Raw genomic sequence first — 24146 nt, forward strand, 5'->3', positions numbered from 1 at the left:
GCAGTGCTTACAAACTCAATAGAGAAGAGACTGTAAGCACCATGCATGTTCCACCACCGCTGTTAAATAGAAGTGACGGTCGGTCTCCTAGGCAACGAACAGTATACACATGGAAAGAAAATTGTCAATATCTCGACAACGGCTAAACAATTTAATAAACGGTAAATTACAAAAGTGCTAATTTTTACAAGCAATATCCAAAAAGGCATACTTAAAAATATGGAAATAACCCCTTAAAGGGTTTGTCTATTACATAGAGTCACTGATTTGACCTACGACAAGTCTATTTGTTCTTAATTCAGTGGAAACTATACCTTGAACTAAAGTCCTGAGTAATGTGAGACTGGTTGCTAGGGAATTTCTGTTTAGCAACCCATTGTTGATAGGAACTAACTCATTAGCAACCAGACTATCAGATTACCATTAGTACAAGGACGGGTAATAATAACAGAAACAACTGAATTAATCAGTATTATTAGGCCTTTCCAATGCCACGGAACAGGTGGAACACGGTATAGTCATGGCCTGCAGCTGAGGATCTCACAGGAAGCAGTGAAGAACTGCATTCATAAACACGTTCACAACTTTCCATGCCAAGGACCTCAGAGATATGCTAAAGAAAAATGCCCAGGGCACCAGAATGTGGAAGCAAAGCTTAAGAAACGTCTTCTGAACTTCCCGTGAACCAGTAATCCAGGAAGTCGGAGTCTAAATATACATGTAAGAGCACATACTTTCCAGTACCCAATGGCACTATTATAATTCGGAGTGTGGAATGATTTTATCCTACAGATTGGAGCTCAAGAGCTTTGAGTTACACTTCTGAGATGTCTTAAAGGGGATATCCGCCTTCAACCTTTTTTTATAAATGTGTTGAAGACATAATTTTGTGACAATTACTAATATTTAAGCATAATAAGTTCTCCTCCTAAACTTGTTAATACATTCTTCCTTCCCAGACTGCACTGCTCTCCTGTTCTCATAATGGCCGCTCATGGAGGAGCATGTGACCAGACCTGTCCATTAGTCTCCTCCAATTGGAAAACGGCTTTCTTATGTAGAGCGTTTTTCAATTGGAGGAGGTCTGGTCACATGCTCCTCCATCAGCGGCCATGAGAACAGGAGAGCAGTGCAGTCTGGGAGGGTAGAATGTATTAACAAGTGTAGGAACAGAACTTATTTTACTTATATACTAGCGATTGTCACAAAATCATGTCTTCAATGTCGTGCAGTTTGTACTAACAAATGGATGACAAAAAGGAGAATACTTATAATTTAGGAAATTCCCCAAAATCATGTCCTCGAAACATTTGTCGAAACAAAGATAGAGTGGGACAACCTCTTTAAAAGGTTTGTTTCCTGAGATGAGGCAATCCCTTTAACTTTTAATATTCACATTATTCAGCTACTGTACATAAAAAATGTCATCTCAATCAATATTCCTTTGCTTCTTTATGCAACCAATAAAAAAAATAATAAAATCCAAAGAGACGTTCCATTATATTTGAAAGGAAGGAATGGCTCACGTCTCAGAAAACATATATTATGTAACATTTATGCCTGGACTCATTTTTATGCTTCTGTTAAGCATTGCAGGACTTGTTGTGCCATCCATTCAGTGAGTTTGAGGGCTAATTCTTCACATTGTGTCTAGTTATGTCTCTGCTCTGAGCCTTGGGCAGGGACGTTAGGTTACACTAATTAAACTAGTTCTCAGCTTCCAGTGCCAGTTATAGGTTTAACCTGACCTTGGTTCAGTCCTAGCACCTCTGGTGTCATGATCTTGTATGTGATATCCAGTTATGGACCTTAGTTTGTGTTTTTACTACTCTATTGCCTGATATTTTTGTTCCTACCTGACCTCTTGATGCTTAACTGACTTTTTAAATATTTTCTGCCAACCCACTCCACCAGCCAGCAACCAGTCCATAGACTCCAGATACCTGTATAGGGGTGAAAGGGTGAAGGCCGCTAGTGCCTCCATGAAATCTGCTAGATGGTATGGCTAGCACAAAGCTAAGTCTGTGGAAGCCCTTTTATGTTCTCTTATACAATGCTTCTGTAATTTATATACCCTTTTTGAGGACTATATCCCACTAGTGGAAATGAGGACCAAAATAACAGCGGTATATCACTGCAACAAAAAAGTTCTTTACTTACTTCATTGGCTTGAAAAGTGCTTGTCCGTAATTTTGGAATGTCAGAATGAGCTTGAGTTGGGTACCTCCAGATTTCATTGCTAGAAAACAAAAAAAAAATGAAATTATTCATATTATTTTCATCACTCAAGGTATTGTGACATCCTAGTTGACTGCCAAGAGCTTCACTATTTGGTAGGCCATTGAACCCATTGAGGATCCTTCACTTGGTAATGTTAGTAGACAACTGAGGGACAGGCCCCATCTTAGGGGTACATGACTGCTCACATCTCCTGTGAATATTCAAGATAGTTCCACAGCCTTGGGACCAGATGACCAGATGACTCAGAAAATGCTTAGGCAAGTGTGGTTTTGACTACGTATGGATTGACGCTGTAGGTTGGTCTTGATGGACCTGTTTTTCTTCATAGTTCTTTAGATTCACTATGTTGCTCATCCCATGTGCAGGGCATTAAAAGAACTTAGGTAGTTAGTTGTTAGAGTTCTGATTCTAACATTCTAGGATTCTATGATATCTCATTGCTCACTTTTATGCCCATTGTATTCAACACAAGCTATCGGTGTATCGCACCAGCGCCAGATCATGGATTGGATCGGGCCTCCATCATTTACTAAGCAGCTCATTACAAGCCTCCTGTAATGTTATGTTTCCAGACACTTCTCATGCCGAATTACCCAGGCCGCGTTACACATGAAAAGCACACTTTGATTTCCAGCTAAAACATGCCTTCTACTAAGTCTAACCTGCTGACTTCACCAGCTGATTTTCTTGAAAAGTTGTGTTTATTCTCACAAAAACTATCATTACCGATGATTGCGTAGCTTAAAACATAATTATCCGGTTTCATATGCAGAATGCGTTCCTTGAACAAGTGTCGTTCAAGCAATCATTGTCTCTCCCAGGTCTGGTGGATCTAACGATACATGGAGAAGCCAAAATAATAGATAGTTTTCTTCCTGAAAATACTAGTTAAAAATGACTTACTCTTTAAATTTGTTTTTTTTTTTATGTCAAATGCATTTTTTTTACATATTAGATGATCTGCTGGTTTATTGTGGATAGCATAAACCTTGGCAGGGTTCAGCAAAATAAACAGAGCCTTGCTGGCATAAAGGTAGACAAAACAAATAAAGTAGCACAGAGTTCTTTACCTGCAGGGTTCACCTGCAGTTATCCCGCACAGTCCTTAGCTCCTCCAGGAGCCATGTGGGAGTTCCTGCTCTCCAAAGACACACGCTGACTCTCATGGCCACGTATTTAACACCTATGTGTCACATGACCTTGACCTCACACAGGTCCTGTCAGGACTCTGCATGTGGAGTCCATTAAAACTAGCCCATAACGTAGGTTCCTATTAACCCTCTCTGCACTTAGCTTGCTGGAGGAAAAAAATACTCTGGTTTTACATCACTGACCGCAGTATGCGCAGTGACACCTATGTCTCTTCACATACAGTGCTTGTAGAGCTTGACTTTTTAACCTTTTTTGCAAAATCTTTTCAACATTTTCAATATAATTTGCAAAATCTCATCTATTCAACCAACAAGTCCCTAATGGAAGCCTAATTTCCAACTCCTGTTTCCCATGCAATACCTATATCAGGGCCATCAATCGCTTGGGATATCTTACACTTATACTCCTTGTTCTTTACCTAAGAGTCGACTTTTCAGGTGTTTCATTATCATCAGAGGCAGGATTACAATAATAGATAACATCACCATACACAGCGTAGAGTTTTACTTTTCTGCCTTTTTTTACTAAATCTTTTCAACATTTACAATATCCTTTGCAAAATCTCAACTGTTCAACCAATAAGTCCCTATCGGAAGCCTAATTTCCAACTCTTGAATCCAATGCAAAGTCTATAACATGTGCCATTTATTATACCAATGCCTTATTATTTGGCAGAACCAGCTTTAAGCCCCCTAATGAATAAGGGCCAACATGCAATTGATATTATTAAGCCCGGTATGCTCCTCGTGTCTTATTACTGCTCCCTCTATGCAGTTTTCAAGAGAGCCAAGGGTAATGGTGGACCTTGGTCTCCTCTCAGGTTTGGTCAGATGTGGAAAAAAGATACTACCTACTTCTATTGTAAAGAGTTTGCATTCTCCTAAAGAGGAATATGTTCTTAAAGAGAATTGGACACAGGAGAACAACCTTATTTAATCTTGACATATGTTCTTCTGTGACTCTGAAGCTTTGGTGGTTGCTGACTTTTGGCACTCGTCTGGAGGAAGCAATCACTAGACTCTTGGCACCAGGTACTGTATGCAAATGAGAGTCCTTACATGAATAATGTATGGATTTGTTCTTTCTCAAGGCATCAGGGAACAAACCAAAATGTCTGTGCAGAAAAAAATTGAGGCTGTAGAAGATTGGCAGAAGGAGTTTCATATTTGCATTCCGGGTACTCATCTGTCCACCCTTACTTTCTGCAAATATTGTTTAGAGTCCAGTTTTTGTCATGATGCATGTTCAATATGTATTGGTGGCGTGCAAGCAAAACCCATAACAGGCTGCAGATTACATAACTACGAAAGTTGAGCAAACCCAAACTTTACAGTTCGTGGTGAGTACCGGACACCTAGTGTCCCATGCTGAAATTCGAACACGAACTTGTCCCAGAAGTCCATTTTAGTGTTCGCATAGAGAGAGAACTTACTCCTAGCCCTTACTACAACCATTTTACAGCACCAAAGTCTGGGTTCTCATTAAGTTCTATGGGGTTCAGGCTCGGGTTCAAGTTCCGGTACTGTGGAATTAACCCGAACATCCATGGGTCCGCTCATCCCTAATGACTACCACTGGTTGGCAACACATATAAACACATATAGCGTAAACATATTGCAACAGACAATCAAAAATTATGTGTTTTAAACACATTTCGCAAATTTAATTAACTTGTTATTTCACAGAGATGGCACAGGCATAGGAGCTGTACTTGTGCTGCTTTCCTCTGTGCTTGCCCTTCATAGCTGGAAGATGCTGATCTCCTGCTGCCGGTGCAAGCAACAAAGCAGCACTTTAAACCCTCAGATGCCACTCTAAATAGTAACAGTGGCATGTGAGGAGTTTGACAGAGGGAGATCTCTTCCTCTGTCAGCCTATCACTGCCAGCAACCATTGACACCCTGCGATTGCACTATTGAAACAGGGTGTCACTGGTTGCTAACAATGGCCTTTGAGCCTACCATAAACATTGACCTATCAGAACATGCCAAAGGTGGGGTCTTTCCAGACCGCAGCATGTCAATTTCTTTTGCGGAGATGTGAGTCTCCCCAAGAGAAATTTTACCCATACAATGTATTGGACGCAGTGAATCTGCACAGTTCAGCGAACACATGCAGATTTAACCCGCATTCAATAGACGGCAGCTCTTTGGGCGCAGCGAACATACACTGCATGCAAAGAGCAAGCATTTCTGGATCATCTGCACATACCCAAGGATTCTCCGATGCCAGCACCGGGAGCGGGCAGCCATGAGACCACAAGTATGCGATTTGTATACTACAGTTCACATTCCAACTAGACAGCTGCCACATCCACCGATCATCTGATTCCTTGGGCTGTGGCCTCCTGAAGTACATGGTATATGGAGCAAGAACACCGTAGCTCCCTCCACTATGTAGTGCTTATTCTTGAGTACTATAGCTCATCTCCCATAGAACGGCCACTCCGCAGTTCGCATGCAATACCTGGTAATAGCTGATCTGTGGAGTTATCGGACTCCCACTGATCTGAGATTTATTACCTAACCAAAAATAGGTCATAAGTATAGTGAAACAAAAAGATTTTCGGGACCCTGGTTCGTTGGCCACTTCAGTAGTCTATAGCCACCAGACCAGAGCACTGCGAACCTCCTACTATCTTAGCTTCTTCTGATTAGTAGAACCAACGACATCATTACGATGCATGTGTGATGTCTCGAGGGTCTGCTAATCAGAAGAAGTGCCACGGCTGTCAATCAGAATGACCTTGGAAGTCCCACCCTGTTGACAGAGTGAACCAGAAAACAAGCCTCCGCTCTGTAGACGAGACGTCAGCAGAGGCTTCTGAATCCCTGGCAAGAGCGGTCTGTGACCTCTCTGTGACGGGAAAAAACAGCGCTGGACACAACAGTCAGGTAAGTAGCAACTACCTGCCTGTTAGTGTTTAGGTAAATCTTTTGTTTTTTGTAAAGCTCCGGATACCTCCTTTAACTCTATTGATGACCTATTCTTTGGTTGGGTCAAAAATATCAGATCGGTGGAGAAAATTAAAATATTATGAATTTAGATTCAATGTTCTACAAGACAGGACCTAAAACTAATGCAACGTACTGTACAGTATATTGGGTTAAAGCTTCTTGTCATATGATTGACTGCCTGAAGCAAGGAACCAAACCTTCAGCACGTCAGCCGCTGTTGACCTCAATCTTCCATAATGCTCAACCAGCTATGAAGTCCTGAGCTAAATGCCATTCTTCGTCGAAACATTTTTGGCAGCATTATGTTGTCTTACTACTTTTTTTTTCCCCAAGTAAACTCAATCTATCAATTTATTGTCTGCAGGAATTTAGATATGTACTTTCTCCTCGGGCTTCTATACCAAGAAGAATGGACTGCGGGGCCTATAACTAGTAATATAGGTTTTCTTCCACTTAAGTCTGGCCGCTTTAATTACTGATTCATTATGGGCTGGTCTCCTGTGGATTGCTGCTTCTATTGACCTATGTCTTCAATTACATTTCCAGAATCTCCTCATAGGAAAAGAGGAAATAATTAGAAAATGAAGGCCATTTAGGTGTCTTGTAGGAGAGGTAACGGGGAGATGTTAGTGCAGCAGTGGGAGGGTTGTACTTCGGTGATCTTGCTTATTTTCAGACTTCCCAGTTGAGTGAACTCGATAATGAGTGACCCTTAGGCCAACTGCAAAGAAGGAAATAATAGAAGTGTTGTAACCTGCGTGACGGCAGCAGGAAGCGGAGGAGCAAACGTCTCGAAAGAACGCTCCTTCAGGTCACATCGTGGGATTAATCAATTTAACGATGACAGGAAACATGCAAAATCCATGATTTAGATGGTAATATGGCTGCATCATTAATATTTCATCCACTAAGTCATTAAGAACCACCGTTGTGTTCATAATGTGGGGGACGCTGGGTGAACTGCGACAGAAATTAGGGAATCCTGTAGCTTAGAGGACACTGATGATGAGGAGGATCATAATAATGGTGAGGAGCATTTATAAGAAGAGTTAAGAAAATGATGATTATGATGATGAGTTGACAGTAATGGTGATTATGAATTATTGATAATGATGTTGACATTCAATTTTAATGATTGGGCTCAATGGATGGTTACAAAGTTGAGAAAATTGATGATGGACTACCGACAATAAGGATGCGGATGAAAATTGTAGCCGATGATCAACGATGAGTTAAATGAGTTGATCGTGTTATAGCCGATGATTATGAATTGTTGATACTGATTGCGATAAATTGATAGTAATGATAATGAGTTGTGTAGATGATGGTGATGGATGGGTGATGATCATCATAACTGATGATGGGGAGGATCATAAAATGAGGACTGTGATGAATAGGTGATGATGATGATAAGTTGAGGGTTATAATGATTAGGATTTATGATTTCTTGATATTGATATGCAATTGTATGATAATTGATGAAGAGTTGATGATAATTGTGATAACTGATTATATGAATGAGGAAGATGGATTAATAGTGATATAGGTGATGACGATGATGATGAGTTGACACTACTGATGACAATAAATTGTTGGCAATGATCATAATATTCCATTCTCTGATGATGAATGTGATACATTGATAAAAAGCATAATAATTGGCGCAGATCAAGCTTTTTCAGACCAGTGGCAAATTTAGTGATTTTACCACTCCCAATAATAAGTAATAAAGGGGGCTCCCTCTCCATTATCGTAGACATGAAAGGGTCCTCTGCTTTGTTACATAGCCCTCTAGAAAAAAGGAGTCAAGGTGACCAAATAGTGAGGGCAGCTTTCCCCAACACAGAGGAGTCAGAGATGGCCGGGGGCCGCACAGAATGTCTTGGCGGGCTGCAGGTTAGGCATCGCTGGTGCAGATGTGAGTGATCATAATGATGAGGAGGATGATGATGATGATGATGATGATGAATATGGGGTTAATAGAATGAGGATTATGATGGTTGCGATTAATGAAGGATTATGATAATATGATAGTGATGGTGGTTATGAATTGTTGATCGTAATCATAATATTCAATCGTCTGATATTGATTGTGAAAAATTGATAGTAATGATGATGATTAATTGACAGATAGGATGACGAATTGATCAGGATATCATCATTGTTATTATCACATTTTCACTTCATGACTGATGTTTACGAATTTTTCATAATGATGATGATGACATCGATTTACGAGGATATTGATCAACTTCATCAGTCTCTCATCTCATCATTACAAATGTATCACAATCCGCTTAATTATCTGATTGATTATCAATCTCGTCGTCACCTTATTAAATATTGTATGATGAGAATTTGGATGATCCACGGTCAGGATGATGAGGAGGGTGAATAGACCAAAGTAATAACTAAACTACATGAATAAATTATATCACTTTTTGATGCTTTTTTTTAGGAAAAGGCCGACGCCTTTAACTAAAGATAAAACGTTGCCTATTCATGCAGTGGCATTTCGTGTGATTTGACATGTATGTTGTAATTTGTAAAAACCGTCGACATATGAGGAACAACATTTTTTTGCTTTTTTTTATACTTCCTAGAAAAGAAAGTGAAAATTTTGTGCTGCTGACATGCAAGAGTATCAATTTCCGCTGTCTTCTAAGTGTGACATTGATGTCTATGGAGCGTGACATTGAAGTTGTTAAAGGCCAGGGATAGACGGAAGCTTTAGACGCATAATGATATGTGACATCTAAAGGTGTGAGTCTGTTCCACCACAGCCTGTGGTCATGCATTAAATTGCTCAAGAAGAAGCTAAATGGGGGAGTTAACAGGCGGGAACGTTGGTGTATAACACTATGGAATAGGACTGATCCGGACGCTGATGCTAGTCGACAACTAGTTTGTGAGTTTTTGTAAAAAATTCCATGTAGGTAATTTTGTGCTTGTGGTGTACTTTTTTCTCTTGAAGGTGATATGACAATCTGGAAGTCTTATATTATGGAGCACCTCCGTTGGCTGCAACAGAACAGGACGGTTGCTTTTCTCACCTGACTTTTGATAGCCTGGAATGATTTATCACGTTATAAAGGACGTAAAAGTCAGCTAGATGAAAAATACAATCTGTGATGTGGAGGTGACGGTTTGATGCTTTCAGCACCTACGACATAAAATCTTCCAGATGCAGAGTTGATCAAGCTTCAGCTCTTTACGAGACACTTGAGTGTAACATGTCCGACCTGTTCTACAGTTAGGTCCATATACAGTATAGTTGGATAGAGACAACATTTTTCTAATTTTGGTTATAGACATTACCACAATGCGTATTAAACCTAACAATTCAGATGCAGTTGAAGTTCAGTCTTTCAGCTTTCATTTGAGGGTGTCCACATTAAAATTGGATGAAGGGTTTAGGAGTTTCAGCTCCTTAACATGTGCCACCCTGTTTTTAAAGGGACCAAAAGTAATTGGACAATTGACTCCAAGGCTATTTCATGGACAGGTGTGGGCAATCCCTTCGTTATGTCATTCTCAATTAAGCAGATAAAAGGCCTGGAGTTGATTTGAGGTGTGGTGCTTGCATTTGGAAGGTTTTGCTGTGAAGTAAACATTCGGTCAAAGGAGCTCTCCATGCAGGTGAAACAAGCCATCCTTAAGCTGCGAAAACAGAAAAAACCCATCCGAGAAATTGCTACAATATTAGGAGTGGCAAAATCTACAGTTTGGTACATCCTGAGAAAGAAAGAAAGCACTGGTGAACTCATCAATGCAAAAAGACCTGGGCGCCCACGGAAGACAATCGTGGTGGATGATCGCAGAATAATCTCCATGGTGAAGAGAAACCCCTTCACAACAGCCAACCAAGTGACCAACACTCTCCAGGAGGTCGGCGTATCAATATCCAAATCTGCCATAAAGAGAAGACTGCATGAAAGCAACTACAGAGGGTTCACTGCACAGTGCAAGCCACTCATAAGCATCAAGAATAAAAAGGCTGAACTGGACTTTGCTAAAAAACATCTAAAAAAGCCAGCACAGTTCTGGAAGAACATTCTTTGGACAGATTAAACCAAGATCAACCTCTACCAGAATGATGGAAAGAGAAAAGTATGGCGAAGGCGTGGTGCAGCTCATGATCCACAGCATACCACATCATCTGTAAAACATGGCGGAGGCAGTGTGATGGCTTGGGCATGCATGGCTGCCAGTGGCACTGGGTCACTAGTGTTTATTGATGATGTGACACGGGACAGAAGCAGCCGAATGAATTCTGAGGTATTCAGAGCCGCCATACTGTGTGCTCAGATCCAGCCAAATGCAGCCAAACTGATTGGTCGTCGTTTCATACTACAGATGGACAATGACTCAAAACATAAAGCCAAAGCAACCCAGGAGTTTATTACAGCAAAGAAGTGGAATATTCTTGAATGGCCAAGTCAGTCACCTGATCTCAGCCCAATTGAGCATGCATTTCACTTGTTAAAGACTAAACTTCAGACTGAAAGGCCCGCAAACAAACAGCAACTGAAAACCACCGCAGTGAAGGCCTGGCAGAGCATCAAAAAGGAGGAAACACAACGTCTGGCGATGTCCATGAGTTCAAGACTTCAGGCAGTCATTGCCAACAAAGGGTTTTCAACCAAGTACTAGAAATGAACATTTTATTTACAATTATTGAATCTGTCCAATTACTTTTGGTCCCTTTAAAAACAGGGTGGCACATGTTAAGGAGCTGAAACTCCCAAACCCTCCATCCAATTTTAATGTGAATACCCTCAAATGAAAGCTGAAAGGCTGAACTTCAACTGCATCTGAATTGTTTTGTTTAAAATTCATTGTGGTAATGTCTATAACCAAAATTAGAAAAATGTTGTCTCTGTCCAAATATATATGGACCTAACTGTAAATTGCTTCCTTGAGTATCCTAGAAACTTTTCTAAGTAGTTCCGAAAGATCAGCACCTTACTTATCAATACCTCATAAGAGTTAAATGGCCTAGAAGTCTTACTATGGAAACTTATTGCACTGCCCAAAGAGGAACAGTACCCACCAGGGCCAGTCACATGTCCACGATTTTCAAGGGACAAACATTCTGCAGAAAATCAATCCAAGTAATGGGAATGCAAGTCTATAGTTCAGTGAAAAAACCCGAACCACAATCGGATGATATCAGAGTGTGGTCCCATTTTCACAGAATGGCACATAAGATAAACTCCAACTCTGATCCAGCTCTTATCCAGCTCTGATCCAACTCTGATCCAAATCTGATCCAGCTCTGATTCAACTTTAATCCACCTCTGATTGAGCTCTAATTCAACTCTGATCCAACTTTAATGCAGCTCTGATCCAGCTCAGAAGCAACTCTGATCCAACTCTGATCCTGCTCTGATCCAACTCTGATCCAACTCTGATCTAACTTTGATCCAGCTCTGATCCAACATTGATCTAACTCTGATCTAGCACCGATCCAACTCTGACTCAGTTCTGATCAAACTCTGATCAAGCTCTGATGCAGCTCTGATCCAACTCAATGAATGTGAGAAAATGTAATCTAACATCTAAATGAGCCCTTTAGATGTTTGATTTGACCAAAACTGGCATTTTTGGTCAACAATAACCTGAATAAGACCTTTTTTATTGTGTCCATACTGATCTAGTTTATGAATAGAACAGAACTGCTTTTACATGAACAATATTGTAGAAGAGTTCTCAAGTGTGATAACGTTTTTCAGCCCTGAACATCATACACTAGCAGTAGGTACACCTCATCCAAAATAACTAACTATTAAATATGATCGGTAATAAATCTTTAATACCTGGCCAAAAAAGGCTAATTTCAGATGTAATCTCCTTGTATACTACTGTATGTACAACTTGTCTCTCTGAGCCCAAGGCATTATAATTAGACTAGAATCAGACGAGAAAAACTATTTGTTCTTTCCGGTACTTACTGAAAAGACAGGTTTGGAGTTTAGAAAAGTTTACAAAGATCTGCTCAGCGCTTGATACAAGTATCACACAACACTTCCCTTCTTCTTCTCTAGAATGATACATTCTGCAAGTTCAGCCAAATCCAGTTCATGGAAATAGTGATGTGATTACATAACCAGCAAATAATTATAATCATAATTTTGCAGCTTTTTTTTTTATGACAACACATAGATCAAAAATTACTTGGAGACAGCATATGAGATTTCCTTAATAGCAACGTTTTACTTTGCATTGCATTTCCACCCCCCCAGAATATGCCTCCTCTGAGGGTTATTACAGAGAGGAACCATATTACTGAGGCTCAGGAGAGCATTGAATTTTGAGGTATCTGAACCAGCTGCTTCTAAACCCAGTGCAACCATCAAAATGCTGTTTTTTCCCCTTTGATGACGGTCCCTTTGTGGTCGCTGCGAAGCTCCTGCCGATACCTTTGAGTATTTATTGGGTGCCAGTCGCTAGAGAAATGAATTCTCTCTCAATCTAATACAGAATCTCACTGAGGCTATAGGCAATAGAGACGCTCCTTGGAGATATCTAGAAGTGTCATATAATAATTGAATCAGAGACTAGATTGCACAATTAAATGGAAACTGTACCATTATGAAACTTTGCATAACTTAGTAGTACAAGTGAATATCGGAATCTTTGTAATATTTCTAATCTAATCTTTCTCTACTTATGAGCCACTTCTTCCCCTCCTCTCTGCCTCCTAAACTCACAATCCACTCTGATAAAAACAGCGCAACTTTGTATTACTAAACATAAAACGGACTGACAAACACAATGAGATGTCATGTTACATCCACTATATATATAGACAGGGGAAGTGAGGAGCAAAACAGAATGTGAGAGACACAGAAAGATCGCGCTGAGCTTTCTAACAAGTCTTTTACCTAACCCTAGAGCTGGAGTCACATCTATACAGCTCAGTACCGCTGTATATTTTTTTTTTGCAGGAATCCCTCTCTTTGTGCTGTGCTTTATATTGAAGACATTACAGCAGATAGCTTCTTCCCACCAGCTCAGAGTCAATTGCAAATGAGAAGATAGAGGATACAGAAAGGAAAACTGGTGAAAATGTAGGATATAAGTCATATAATGGCCAGATATAGTACAGCATATTCTGAAAGGTTGCTTGACAGTATAGTTGCCCTTAAAGCTATGCAATCAGTGCTTAAATGCTGCAACTTGATGCACTGGCACCAAAGAGGAGCAGGATGAGGGAATGTGATGAAAGCAACATCGTCATGCTGTGTCTGTTTTTCCTATTTGATCTTTAGTTACAACTCACTTTCCAAAAACATTCCTAGTTTAATTGCCATCCAATGATTTTGGGCTACCATGTTTCTTTGCCATTGATCAATATGGATGGAATCTGGTTTGGCATTGGTTTATGAACATTTGTGGCTGGCTCTACAATAAGTATTTTTCTGTGCCAAAGTTAGACGTTGGCACTGTTGTATAGGCAGGCTGCTGGACCACAAACCATACTGAGAACGGGGCTCCTCATCTGACTGAGGCTGAAGTCGAGCATATGTATCTCCACTCCATTCATTCTCCATTCATCCTCTAAGTACTCCGCTACCAGTCTCAATAAGAATTAATGGATTGGAGGTGTGGATGCTTGACCACCGCTCTATTCAGAGGAAACTCTGCAGAGCCCTGTTCTCGAGATTTATGGGGTCCAGCAGTCAGATCCTCAGCAATCAGCAAGTTCTCCTTTATCCTATTGACTGGGATAACTTATATACTTCATACATCTGTATGTGTTTGCCACTGTCTTGTAGGCACCACTATTTATGGGCACAGTTAAATGTTCAACAATTTTGTACAAGCACTACTATTTGGGTCCAAGTTTTGACGGCCATTTTTAAGGGCTGTGGAGTCGGAGTCATGGAGTTGGGACCCATTTTGGTGGAGTCATGGAAATTGAGGAGTCGGAGTTGGAGGTTTGGCTTACTGACTCCACAGCCCTGGACAGAACATTGGGAAAAGTCTGTAAATCATTGAGATTGTCATTGGGATTGTCAACTATTAGAAAAAGGATTTACTATTTTCGGAGAAACAGCACCAATGTTGTCCAATCGCCTAGTCTGGTACTGCAGCTCTGATGTATTAAATTCTATGCAGCGGTGCTGCAGTACCAGACACAACTCTTAGACAAGAGCAGTTCTGTTAATGGGGAAAATAAAAAAGACCCTTTTTTTCACTCCCCTTCTGTGTCATAACTGATGCATAGACTAAGAATGAGGGTGGCTTAGCTATGGAAACGAACAGTCAGACAACCCCCTTCATACACAGCCAACAAGAGACGCTCTACTGTGTCTGGCACAGGACCAGAAGTGGACCTGCCGATCCAAAAACTGGTTCATTAGGGTTACTTCAGTGCACTTTTATTAATCCAATGGGTAATTTTAAGTAAAATACCAAACCTGGTGCTGGACACTTGTACTAAATTGTACTCTTATTAAATAAAAAGGGCAACCCCAGATTGGTGATGGACACTTAATAAAAAAAATGGCAACCCCAGATTGGTGATGGACACTCTTATTAAATAAAAATGGCAACCCCATATTGGTGATGGACACTTAATAAAAAAAAATGGCAACCACAGATTGGTGATGGACACTCTTATTAAATAAAAATGGCAACCCCAGATTGGTGATGGACACTCTTATTAAATAAAAATGGCAACCCCAGATTGGTGATGGACACTCTTATTAAATAAAAAGGGCAACCCCAGATTGGTGATGGACACTCTTATTAAATAAAAAGGGCAACCCCAGATTGGTGATGGACACTCTTATTAAATAAAAATGGCAACCCCAGATTGGTGATGGACACTCTTAATAAAAAAAAATGGCAACCACAGATTGGTATGGACACTCTTATTAAATAAAAAGGGCAACCACAGATCGGTGATGAACAAAATTATTAAATAAAAAGGGCAACCGCAGATTGGTGATGGACACTCTTATTAAATAAAAATGGTAACCCCAGATTAGTGATGGACACTCTTATTACATAAAACAGGCAACCGCAGATTGGTGATAGACATTCTTATTAAATAAAAAGGGCAACCCCAGATTGGTGATGGACATTCTTATTAAATAAAAAGGGCAACCCCAGATTGGTGATGGACACTCTTATTAAATAAAAAGCACAACCCCAGATTGGTATGGACACTCTTATTGAATAAAAAGGGCAACCCCAGATTGGTGATGGACACTCTTATTAAATAAAAAGCACAACCCCAGATTGGTATGGACATTCTTATTAAATAAAAAGGGCAATCCCAGATTGGTATTGGTCACTCTTATTAAATAAAAAGGGCAACCCCAGATTTTTGATGGACATTCTTATTAAATAAAAAGGGCAACCCCAGATTGGTGATGGTCACTCTTATTAAATAAAAAGGGCAACCCCAGATTGGTGATGGACAAACTTATTCAATTAAAAGGGCAACCCTAGATCGGTGATGGACACTCTTATTAAATAAAAAGGGAAACCCCAGATTGGCGATGGTCACTCTTATTAAATAAAAAGGGCAACCCCACATTAGTGATGGACACTCTTATTAAATAAAAAGGACAACCCCAGATTGGTATGGACACTCTTATTGAATAAAAAGGGCAATCCCAGATTGGTGATGGACACTCTTGAACTCCTTTCTGAAATGGCGATGTTATGTTTATAAACATTCATTTGTCGCTTCCTCTTCTTCCACGAGCCATAACTTTTTTATTTTGGGGGTCTATATACTTATATATGGGCTCGTTTTTTGCGGGTCGAGTTATATTTTTGAAAGACACCATTCATTTTATCATGTGATAGACTGGAAAATATGAAAAAAACATTCCAAGTGAGGTGAAATTGCAAAAACAAAACAAAACATCAATATTACAATATTTTTAAGTTACCTTTTGACCCAATTTGTGTTGTTCCTTGTGGGCTGGACAATCCCTTAAAGCCTCCAACCAGGGATGGTTCTTGAGGTATTTACAGGGTTTTGCAAGATTTCATAGTGTCTTGGGGATGGGTACTCTGCCTTGTGGCTAAGCCACTTATAAAATAGTTTCTGAAGTAGGACATTTTTAGCAAATCTTGTTATTATATTACATTACTGTCTGTGAGTTTTCACATTTCATTTCTTAAATTTGTTTCTTGCCAAGAGAGACAAAACCAGTTCTTAGATTTTTTTTTTCCATTTGCAGAGGCCTCAGGCTTTCACATATTTGTGCATAAACCTATATACACAGGAATGACAAGGCCACGGCAAAGCAAACGATAGGAAGTAGTAGTATCGCTCCTGAGCTTTTCCTAGAGGAGACTACTTCTTATTCCAGCAGCAAGAAACATTACAGGAGTCGCATCACTTTTGTTCATTGCGTTTGAAAGGCCCCTCTTGTTCATTCATCACAACGACGGCCATTAATCTGCTGGATCCGAACAGGTTTATGGCCGCTATTCTCCATAAACAAATCAATGATGCCATATTTCACCAAGTTTTACAACAAGTTTGGAGACGCCACTTTCCCACTTTTCAATGGGATAACAATGTTGTTTGCTCAACAACAAAGAAGCCGAGGGTTGGAAGTTATTTGTAATCTTCTGGCAAATCGCTGCCGCCCGCCCCATGCCCGCTCCTCTCCGTCCTCATTTTATAATCAGCTGTGGTTTCCGAATTATAATAGATTAATATGAATTATTATTAGGGATGAAAAAATATTCCCCCAAAATAAGATTCACTCAAATTGGCCGGCAAATTAGATTGGGTCCGAATGAAACTCACCCGAATCAAAATCGCAGAGAAAAGACATTTATTCAGCTTTAACGTCTCTCCAGACCCAAAAGCATAATATACGGAGGGCCAAGAAATAGTTAAAAAAAAGCTTAAAAATCTCCTATTCCACCATGGTAGAATGATGCACATCAAGGAGCAATAGGAGGACCTAAGGAGCCTAGGACAGGTGAGTATAAGCGTTTATTACTTTTTGACCCCTTCCCAGCCCGGTATTAGTCCCCTAAGGGGACTTGAAGCTCCAACTGTCCAGCTAATAGTGATGAGCAAGCGGGCTCAGATAAGGTGCTATCCGAGCATGCTCATGTCCTAATCAAGTATTTTTGCCATGCTCGAAAAAAATGCTCAAGTCCCCGCGGCTCCATGTCTTGCAGCTGTTCGACAGCTGCACCACATGCAGGGACTGTCTAACAAACAGACATCCATCCCTACATGTGTTGCGGCTCTCGAACTGCCATGAGACATGGACCCGCGGGGACTTGAGCATTTTTTTCGAGCATGGTGAAAACACTTGATTAGGACACGAGCATGCTCGGATAGCACCTTATACGAGCACGCTCGCTCATCACGCTAATCAAATCCCCCCAAATTTTTCATTCTGGCAAATCCAATTTTTTCACTAAATGCCACATATTGCAGACACACAATTTTTCATCAATAATTTGCCACTTTTTCCACTCTCGAAACCTTTCAAAGAAGTGACAAGTAAAGTATAACAGAGTTTAGCAAAAAGGTGTGAGGGTGGCATGGTGAACATCACCCCACCAAATTTAAAAGCGTTGTCCCAAGAAAAGCATTGGAAACTCAAAAGAGTATGTGATAAGAAGAGTATCTGCGCTATAGATCCGTTAATAATAGCATGGGATTTTATATATAGATTGTATTAATTTTTCAGGTAATAAAGCCCCACATGCTGTTTTTCCTGTTGCTGACTCACATGCTCAGTTGCTTCCCGCTCATAAAGCGATCTGAGAATAAGGGCTCATTTCCACATGCGAGTCACACGTCCGTATCTCGCATGTGGAAACCAAGCTGTGGAGCCGGCACTCAGGAGCGGAGCTGTGCGGCCGCATAGGAACACATGGAGCCGCACGCTCCGCTCCAAAGTGCCGGCGCCAGGGCTTGGTTTCCACATGCGAGATACGGACGTGTGCCTCGCATGTGGAAATGAGCCCTAAAGGAGCTGATATGGTAATGAGAGAAGAAATGGAGTATGTAAGCAGAGGTGACTAGGTGGTATCAGTAAGGCCACATTCACACGGTCAGTATTTTACCTCAGTATTTGTAAGCCAAAACCAGGAGCGGGTGAAAAATGCAAAAGTGGTGACATTTTTTTATTAGGCCACGTGCACATGTTGAGTATTTGATGAGTTTTTTACCTCAGTATTTGTAAGCCAAAATCAGGAGTGGAACAATCAGAGGAAAAGTATAATAGAAACACCTCACCACTTCTGTATTTATCACCCACTCCTGGTTTTGGCTTATAAATACTGAGGTAAAAAAACTGACCAAATACTGACCGTGTGCACATGGTCTAAGGCTGAGTGTGAAGGATTATTTTCTCTGCAACTCTGAGGAAGAAAAAATGGAAATCAGAGCTCCAGTTAGCTAGGAGTAAGCAAGAGCTGCCTGCAATGCAGACCTGGGAGTTACAGCTGCTTCCCGGTCACAAGGGATCAGCCGTGCCTAATCTCAGGTGAAGATGTGAAAATTACCCTGGCAAGTGGAATTTTTTGTACACAACTGTATGGTTGGTCCAAGTGCGATCTGACAAATCATCGGATCGCATTTGGACCAGTTATTATTCTATGGGGTCTTGCACATGTCCAATTTTTTTTCTCGGACTGAGGCTGTCCAAGGAAAAAACAGAGAAAAAAATTGCCACTATTGGATCTAGCTTGATCCAATATTCGGATCTCACTCAGCGATGCAAGTCGATGAGTGTGTGGAAAGTATGGGACTGCACTCAGATGGCATCTAAGTGCAGTCCGATTTCTGCACACTGACAGAATGGAGAAGATGGAGAATTTTTTTCCCATCTTCTCCTTATCCAGGATAATCGGATCACACACTGATCAGAGTGTCATTTGCATAATCGTCCCAATTCTCTCGGATGAGAAATTCTACAGTAATCTGCCCTAAAAGTGATGCATGAAATGGTGACATACACAGTGACCTCATTTATTGTAATATTTTTCTCCTTGAGCAACCGAGGTTTTAAAGGGGTATTCCCATCTCCTAGATCCTATCCCAACACGTAGTAGGTGTAATAATAAAAATAGCAAATACCTCCAATTAGAAATGTAGTATAGTTCTTCTGATTCACTACGTCTCTTTCCTCATGTGCAGGCATTAGATATCCTTAGATATCCATGGTTACGACCAGTAGCAAATAGCTGTCACTATATCATAACCATGGATACCTAAGGTCCTGCAATTCCTGCACATGAGGAAAGAGACGTAGTGAATCAGAAAAACTATATTACTTTTCTAATTGAAGTTATTTGCTAATATTATTATTATAATAACTACTACATATTGGGATAGGATGTTGGAGAAGGGAATACCCCTCTAACACTAATCTTTTGGACATCTGGAACAATTCTTAGCCCAATGGGTTACTACTTTTACATTTACTACTTACTTTTGTTGTGACTGATTCATTATTGCATTTGCATTTTTTTTTTATTCTATTTTTAGTTTACTAATTCGTCAATTATTTTTTACTTTTTTGACATTTCATATTTTACTGTTTTTTTTTATGTTCACCATTGTAGACAGTGTTTTTGTTTTCCAGATGTTTTTGGCTGATTTATCAATTGCAACTTTTTTTTCTATCAGTCGCACAATTTATTGGAAACATACGCCAGTTCCCTGTTACCCTGAGCAATTTTATCTACTCCAGATATTTTGGCCCCAATTTTTGCACCATTTAATGAAATGCTAAAAAGTTGCAACACGGGTCAAAGGGAAAAAATAAAGTGCAATTTTGATTTTGCACAGAAATTCATGAACCCCCATGTGCCATTTTGAAGGAATCTGCCAGGTCCTACAAGGTCCTACAAGTGGGACAACCTGTGATCAGCTTATTTTGGAGTATACGGGAGTGAAAACAAGTGTCCATACCCTCCCCCCACCCCACAGCAGACACACTCTTGTATGGACCCTTTATTTTGCTATTACACTTCGGCCCGTTCTGTACAGAATTGAATGCATCTTTGACTGTCATGTTTTCCCAGGGTTACGCTTTTTGCTGCCGAGCCCAGTGAGAGTGAGCGTTCCCACCGTCCCTCCAGCCACACCGGGGCCTATAAACACTCAGTCATTGACCCAACCACAAAGGAGGAATGGATTTAAATAGACCCGGCTCTTACAAAACGTGTGCTCTACACTTATATATAACCTCGCCGGCCGCTGTGAGCAAAACACACCGGTCTGCTGAGGCTGAACTAAGTGAACCCTCCACAGTCAGAAAGCGGCGATAGAGTAGTAAACCAGTGCGGACACCCAGGGAAGTGTTTGGGAGTTCTGTACTTAGCATTGCTGCGCCTCTGCTCCACAGGGTCCGAACCTTCCGTTCTCCGCCTGTTGAAAAACTTTAACTCCATGAATGCCTTAGAAATAGTGTTGAGCGGATGTGCTCAGATAAGGTGTTATCCAAGTATCTTGTAGTGCTCGGCTTATATGTTCCAACGTATCTATCTATTATCTAATTATCCGTGTATCTATATATCTATCCGTCTATCCGTGTATCCATCCTTCCATGCATCCATCTTTCCATCTATCCATCCATCCATACACGTATCTATCCATTGATCCATTTATCCATCATCCATCCATGCATGTATACATATGTATATCCATCTGTGTATCCATCCATCCATGCATGCATCCATCCGTGTATTCATCCATCTGTACATCCATCCGTGTATCCATCCATCTATCCATCATCCATTGATCCATCCATGTATCCATCCATACATCCATGCATGCATCCATCCGTGTATCCATCCATCTGTATTTCCATCCATGTATTCATCCATCCGTGTATCCATCCATCCGTGTATCCATCCATCCATGTATCCATCCATCCATTTATCAATCCATCCATTTATTCATCCATCTATCCATCCATCCATCTATCCATGTATCAATCCATCCATCCATGTATCCATCCATGTATCCATCCATCCATCCATGCATGTATCCATCCATCTGTATTTCCATCCGTGCATCCATCATCCATCTATCCATCCATCTATCATACACCTATCAGTGTATCCATCCATCCATGCATTTATCAATCTATCCATTTATTCATCCATCCATCCATCCATCAATCCATGTATCCATCCATCCATTTATCAATCCATCTATTTATTCATCCAGCCATCCATCTATCCATGTGTCCACCCATCCATCCATGTATCCATCCATCCATGCATGCATCCATCCGTCTATCCATCCATCTGTATTTCATCCGTGTATCCCTCCATTTATCAATACATCCATTTATTCATCCATCCATCCATCCATCTATCTGTGTATCCATTCATCCATCCATACTGTACATTTATCAATCTATCCATTTATTCATCCATTCACCCATCCATCCATCCATTCATCCATCTATCCGTGTATCCATCCATTTATTCATCCATCCATCTATCCATCCGTGTATCCATTCATCCATCCATACATTTACCAATCCATCCATTTATTCATCCATCCATCTATCCATCCGTGTATCCATTCATCCATCCATACATTTACCAATCCATCCATTTATTCATCCATCCATTCACCCATCCATCCAACTATCCGTGTATCCATCCATAAAATGGCTCAATTGTTTATTGCAAAAGTTCGCTTTTAACTTTAGAAATATTTTTGGAGTGCTGCCTCTCTTTTTGCACATCCATTTGTCTACCTATCTCTCTAAAATTAAAAAACGATAAATCAGAACCAATCGAATAAAGTGTGGGTGCGGCCACGCAGAAGCTTTGTATAAATACCATTTTCCCTTTTTTGTAATGGGAGTGCTGCCTTTTTTTCATTCTATCTGTTCATATTTCGAGACTGATCCATCCATCTCATATCGGCACCAAGCTACACCGTGCAGTTTTGTGAATAGTGTGTATCAGAGGTTAATTTGATGCATGTCTCCCTTTTCTTCCAGGATGTATATATACAATAAGGGCTGCAGCTGCGAGGCCCATGGACAATTGGGGCTCATCTCTGGTTAATCTCATCCTCTTTGCCACTGAGTGGCGCATGGATCAGACTTCTGCTCTGCAGTTTTAGGATACGAGAGAGTGAGAAATTGGCAAGGTCATAGAAAATTGTGAAGGAGTAAGTAAACTGCAGGCTCTTCTCACCTGGGGGCCAAACTGGGTCTGACACTAGTCACTACTCACAGACAAGCCATGAGGCAGGGTAGTCAAACGTTTCGGGGTCAGATACCAACAGAGTACGTCATAAATTAAAGAGGAAAAGCAAAGGTGTAGTCAAGTAACAGTCTAAGGTCAGAATACCAACAAGATAGTGGATCAGAGCAAAAGGGCTAGGCAAATGGATGGTCAGCATGAGATCCAAAGTCAGGCCACAAAAGATCAACAAACAGAGCACAGGAATACAAGGCAAAGCAAAAATCAAATGCTATGTCTGGCAGAGATCTGTGACTGCCAGCTAAGTAGCTGAGAAATGACTTAGAACAGGGAGCACCTGAGGGAAGTTCAGCACCTCCCAGTCTCAGATTGGATGACCGAGCTTCCCCTGAGGAAGGTGTAAAAATCGAAACGTGCGTCGGGGAGGGCGCACGGACCCTGTGTACATCGCTACCCAGCTTTCTACTTAAAGGTAAAAAAACGCTACATTTACTTCTTCTATTTGTGCCCTGAGCAGGTACCTGATAATGGATGTTTTAGACTTTGCTGGTACTAGCTGGACTTTGTGCTAGGTCCAATTATGGGTATTTACCTATTTATACGCACTATACATCCATCTTCTCATGGTCGGCACATGTTATAACTTATATGGGTGGGTTTGTCCTCGGTTCCATGAGCCCTTATTGTTTTTAGACCTATGTGGTGCCTAGGCACCTTGCAGCACTATACCTCACTTGTCCTTTGTTATTATAGTATACATTTATGTATTATGTAATTTATGATTGAATAAAGGTTTGTACTTTTAATACTTTATTTGGACTTATTGGTCGTTTCCTTCTGTGGGTCCCCTGTGACCCATATCCTTCTGCATGTCTTATCAGCGACTTGTCCTGTGCTATAGTCCCCCCTTTTTCTAGGGCTTCATAGCTCTGTCATTTAATTAGTCCTTTGGCAACTACATTTGGATTTGTCACAGCTATGTTTCTCTTTGTTGTGTTTTTTGTTATTATACGTAGGGAGAAAGGGGTGGTAATTTTTGATATGGAGGCAGTGTGGGCATCCAGCTTTAAAAAAGGGAATTATCATAAGAAAACGCACCGAATAAAATTTGGTTCTTTTTCATTTAACACATTCAGGTCTGCTGTATTGTACACATTCGGGTCCGCTGTATTGAACACATTTAGGTCTGCTGTATTGTACACATTCAGGTCTGCTGTATTGTACACATTCGGGTCTGCTGTATTGTACACATTCAGATCTGCTGTATTGTACACATTCAGGTCTGCTGTATTGTACACATTCAGGTCTGCTGTATTGTACGCATTTGGGTCTGCTGTATTGAAAACATTCAGGTCTGCTGTATTGAACACATTTGGGTCTGCTGTATTGAACACATTCAGGTCTGCTGTATTGAACACATTTGTGTCTGCTGTATTGTACACATTTGGGTCTGCTGTATTAAACACATTCGGGTCTGCTGTATTGTACACATTCATGTCTGCTGTATCGTACACATTCGGGTCTGCTGTATTGTACACATTCAGGTCTGCTGTATTGAACACATTTGTGTCTGCTGTATTGTACACATTCAGGTCTGCTGTATTGAACACATTT

General features: G+C 40.6%; 1 protein-coding gene across 1 annotated transcript in view; it reads right to left on the reverse strand.

Annotated features, from left to right (window-relative positions):
• FAM20C (FAM20C golgi associated secretory pathway kinase) overlaps nt 1-24146 on the reverse strand; it is a 148499-nt gene that overhangs the window by 107190 nt on the left and 17163 nt on the right. The window contains exon 3 of the mRNA XM_077274893.1: nt 2161-2239. Within this exon, the coding sequence (XP_077131008.1) occupies nt 2161-2239 (79 nt within the window). The remainder of the gene's footprint in view (nt 1-2160; nt 2240-24146) is intronic.

This window comes from Ranitomeya variabilis, chromosome 7, assembly GCF_051348905.1.
Source record: "Ranitomeya variabilis isolate aRanVar5 chromosome 7, aRanVar5.hap1, whole genome shotgun sequence".
NCBI lineage: Eukaryota > Metazoa > Chordata > Amphibia > Anura > Dendrobatidae > Ranitomeya > Ranitomeya variabilis.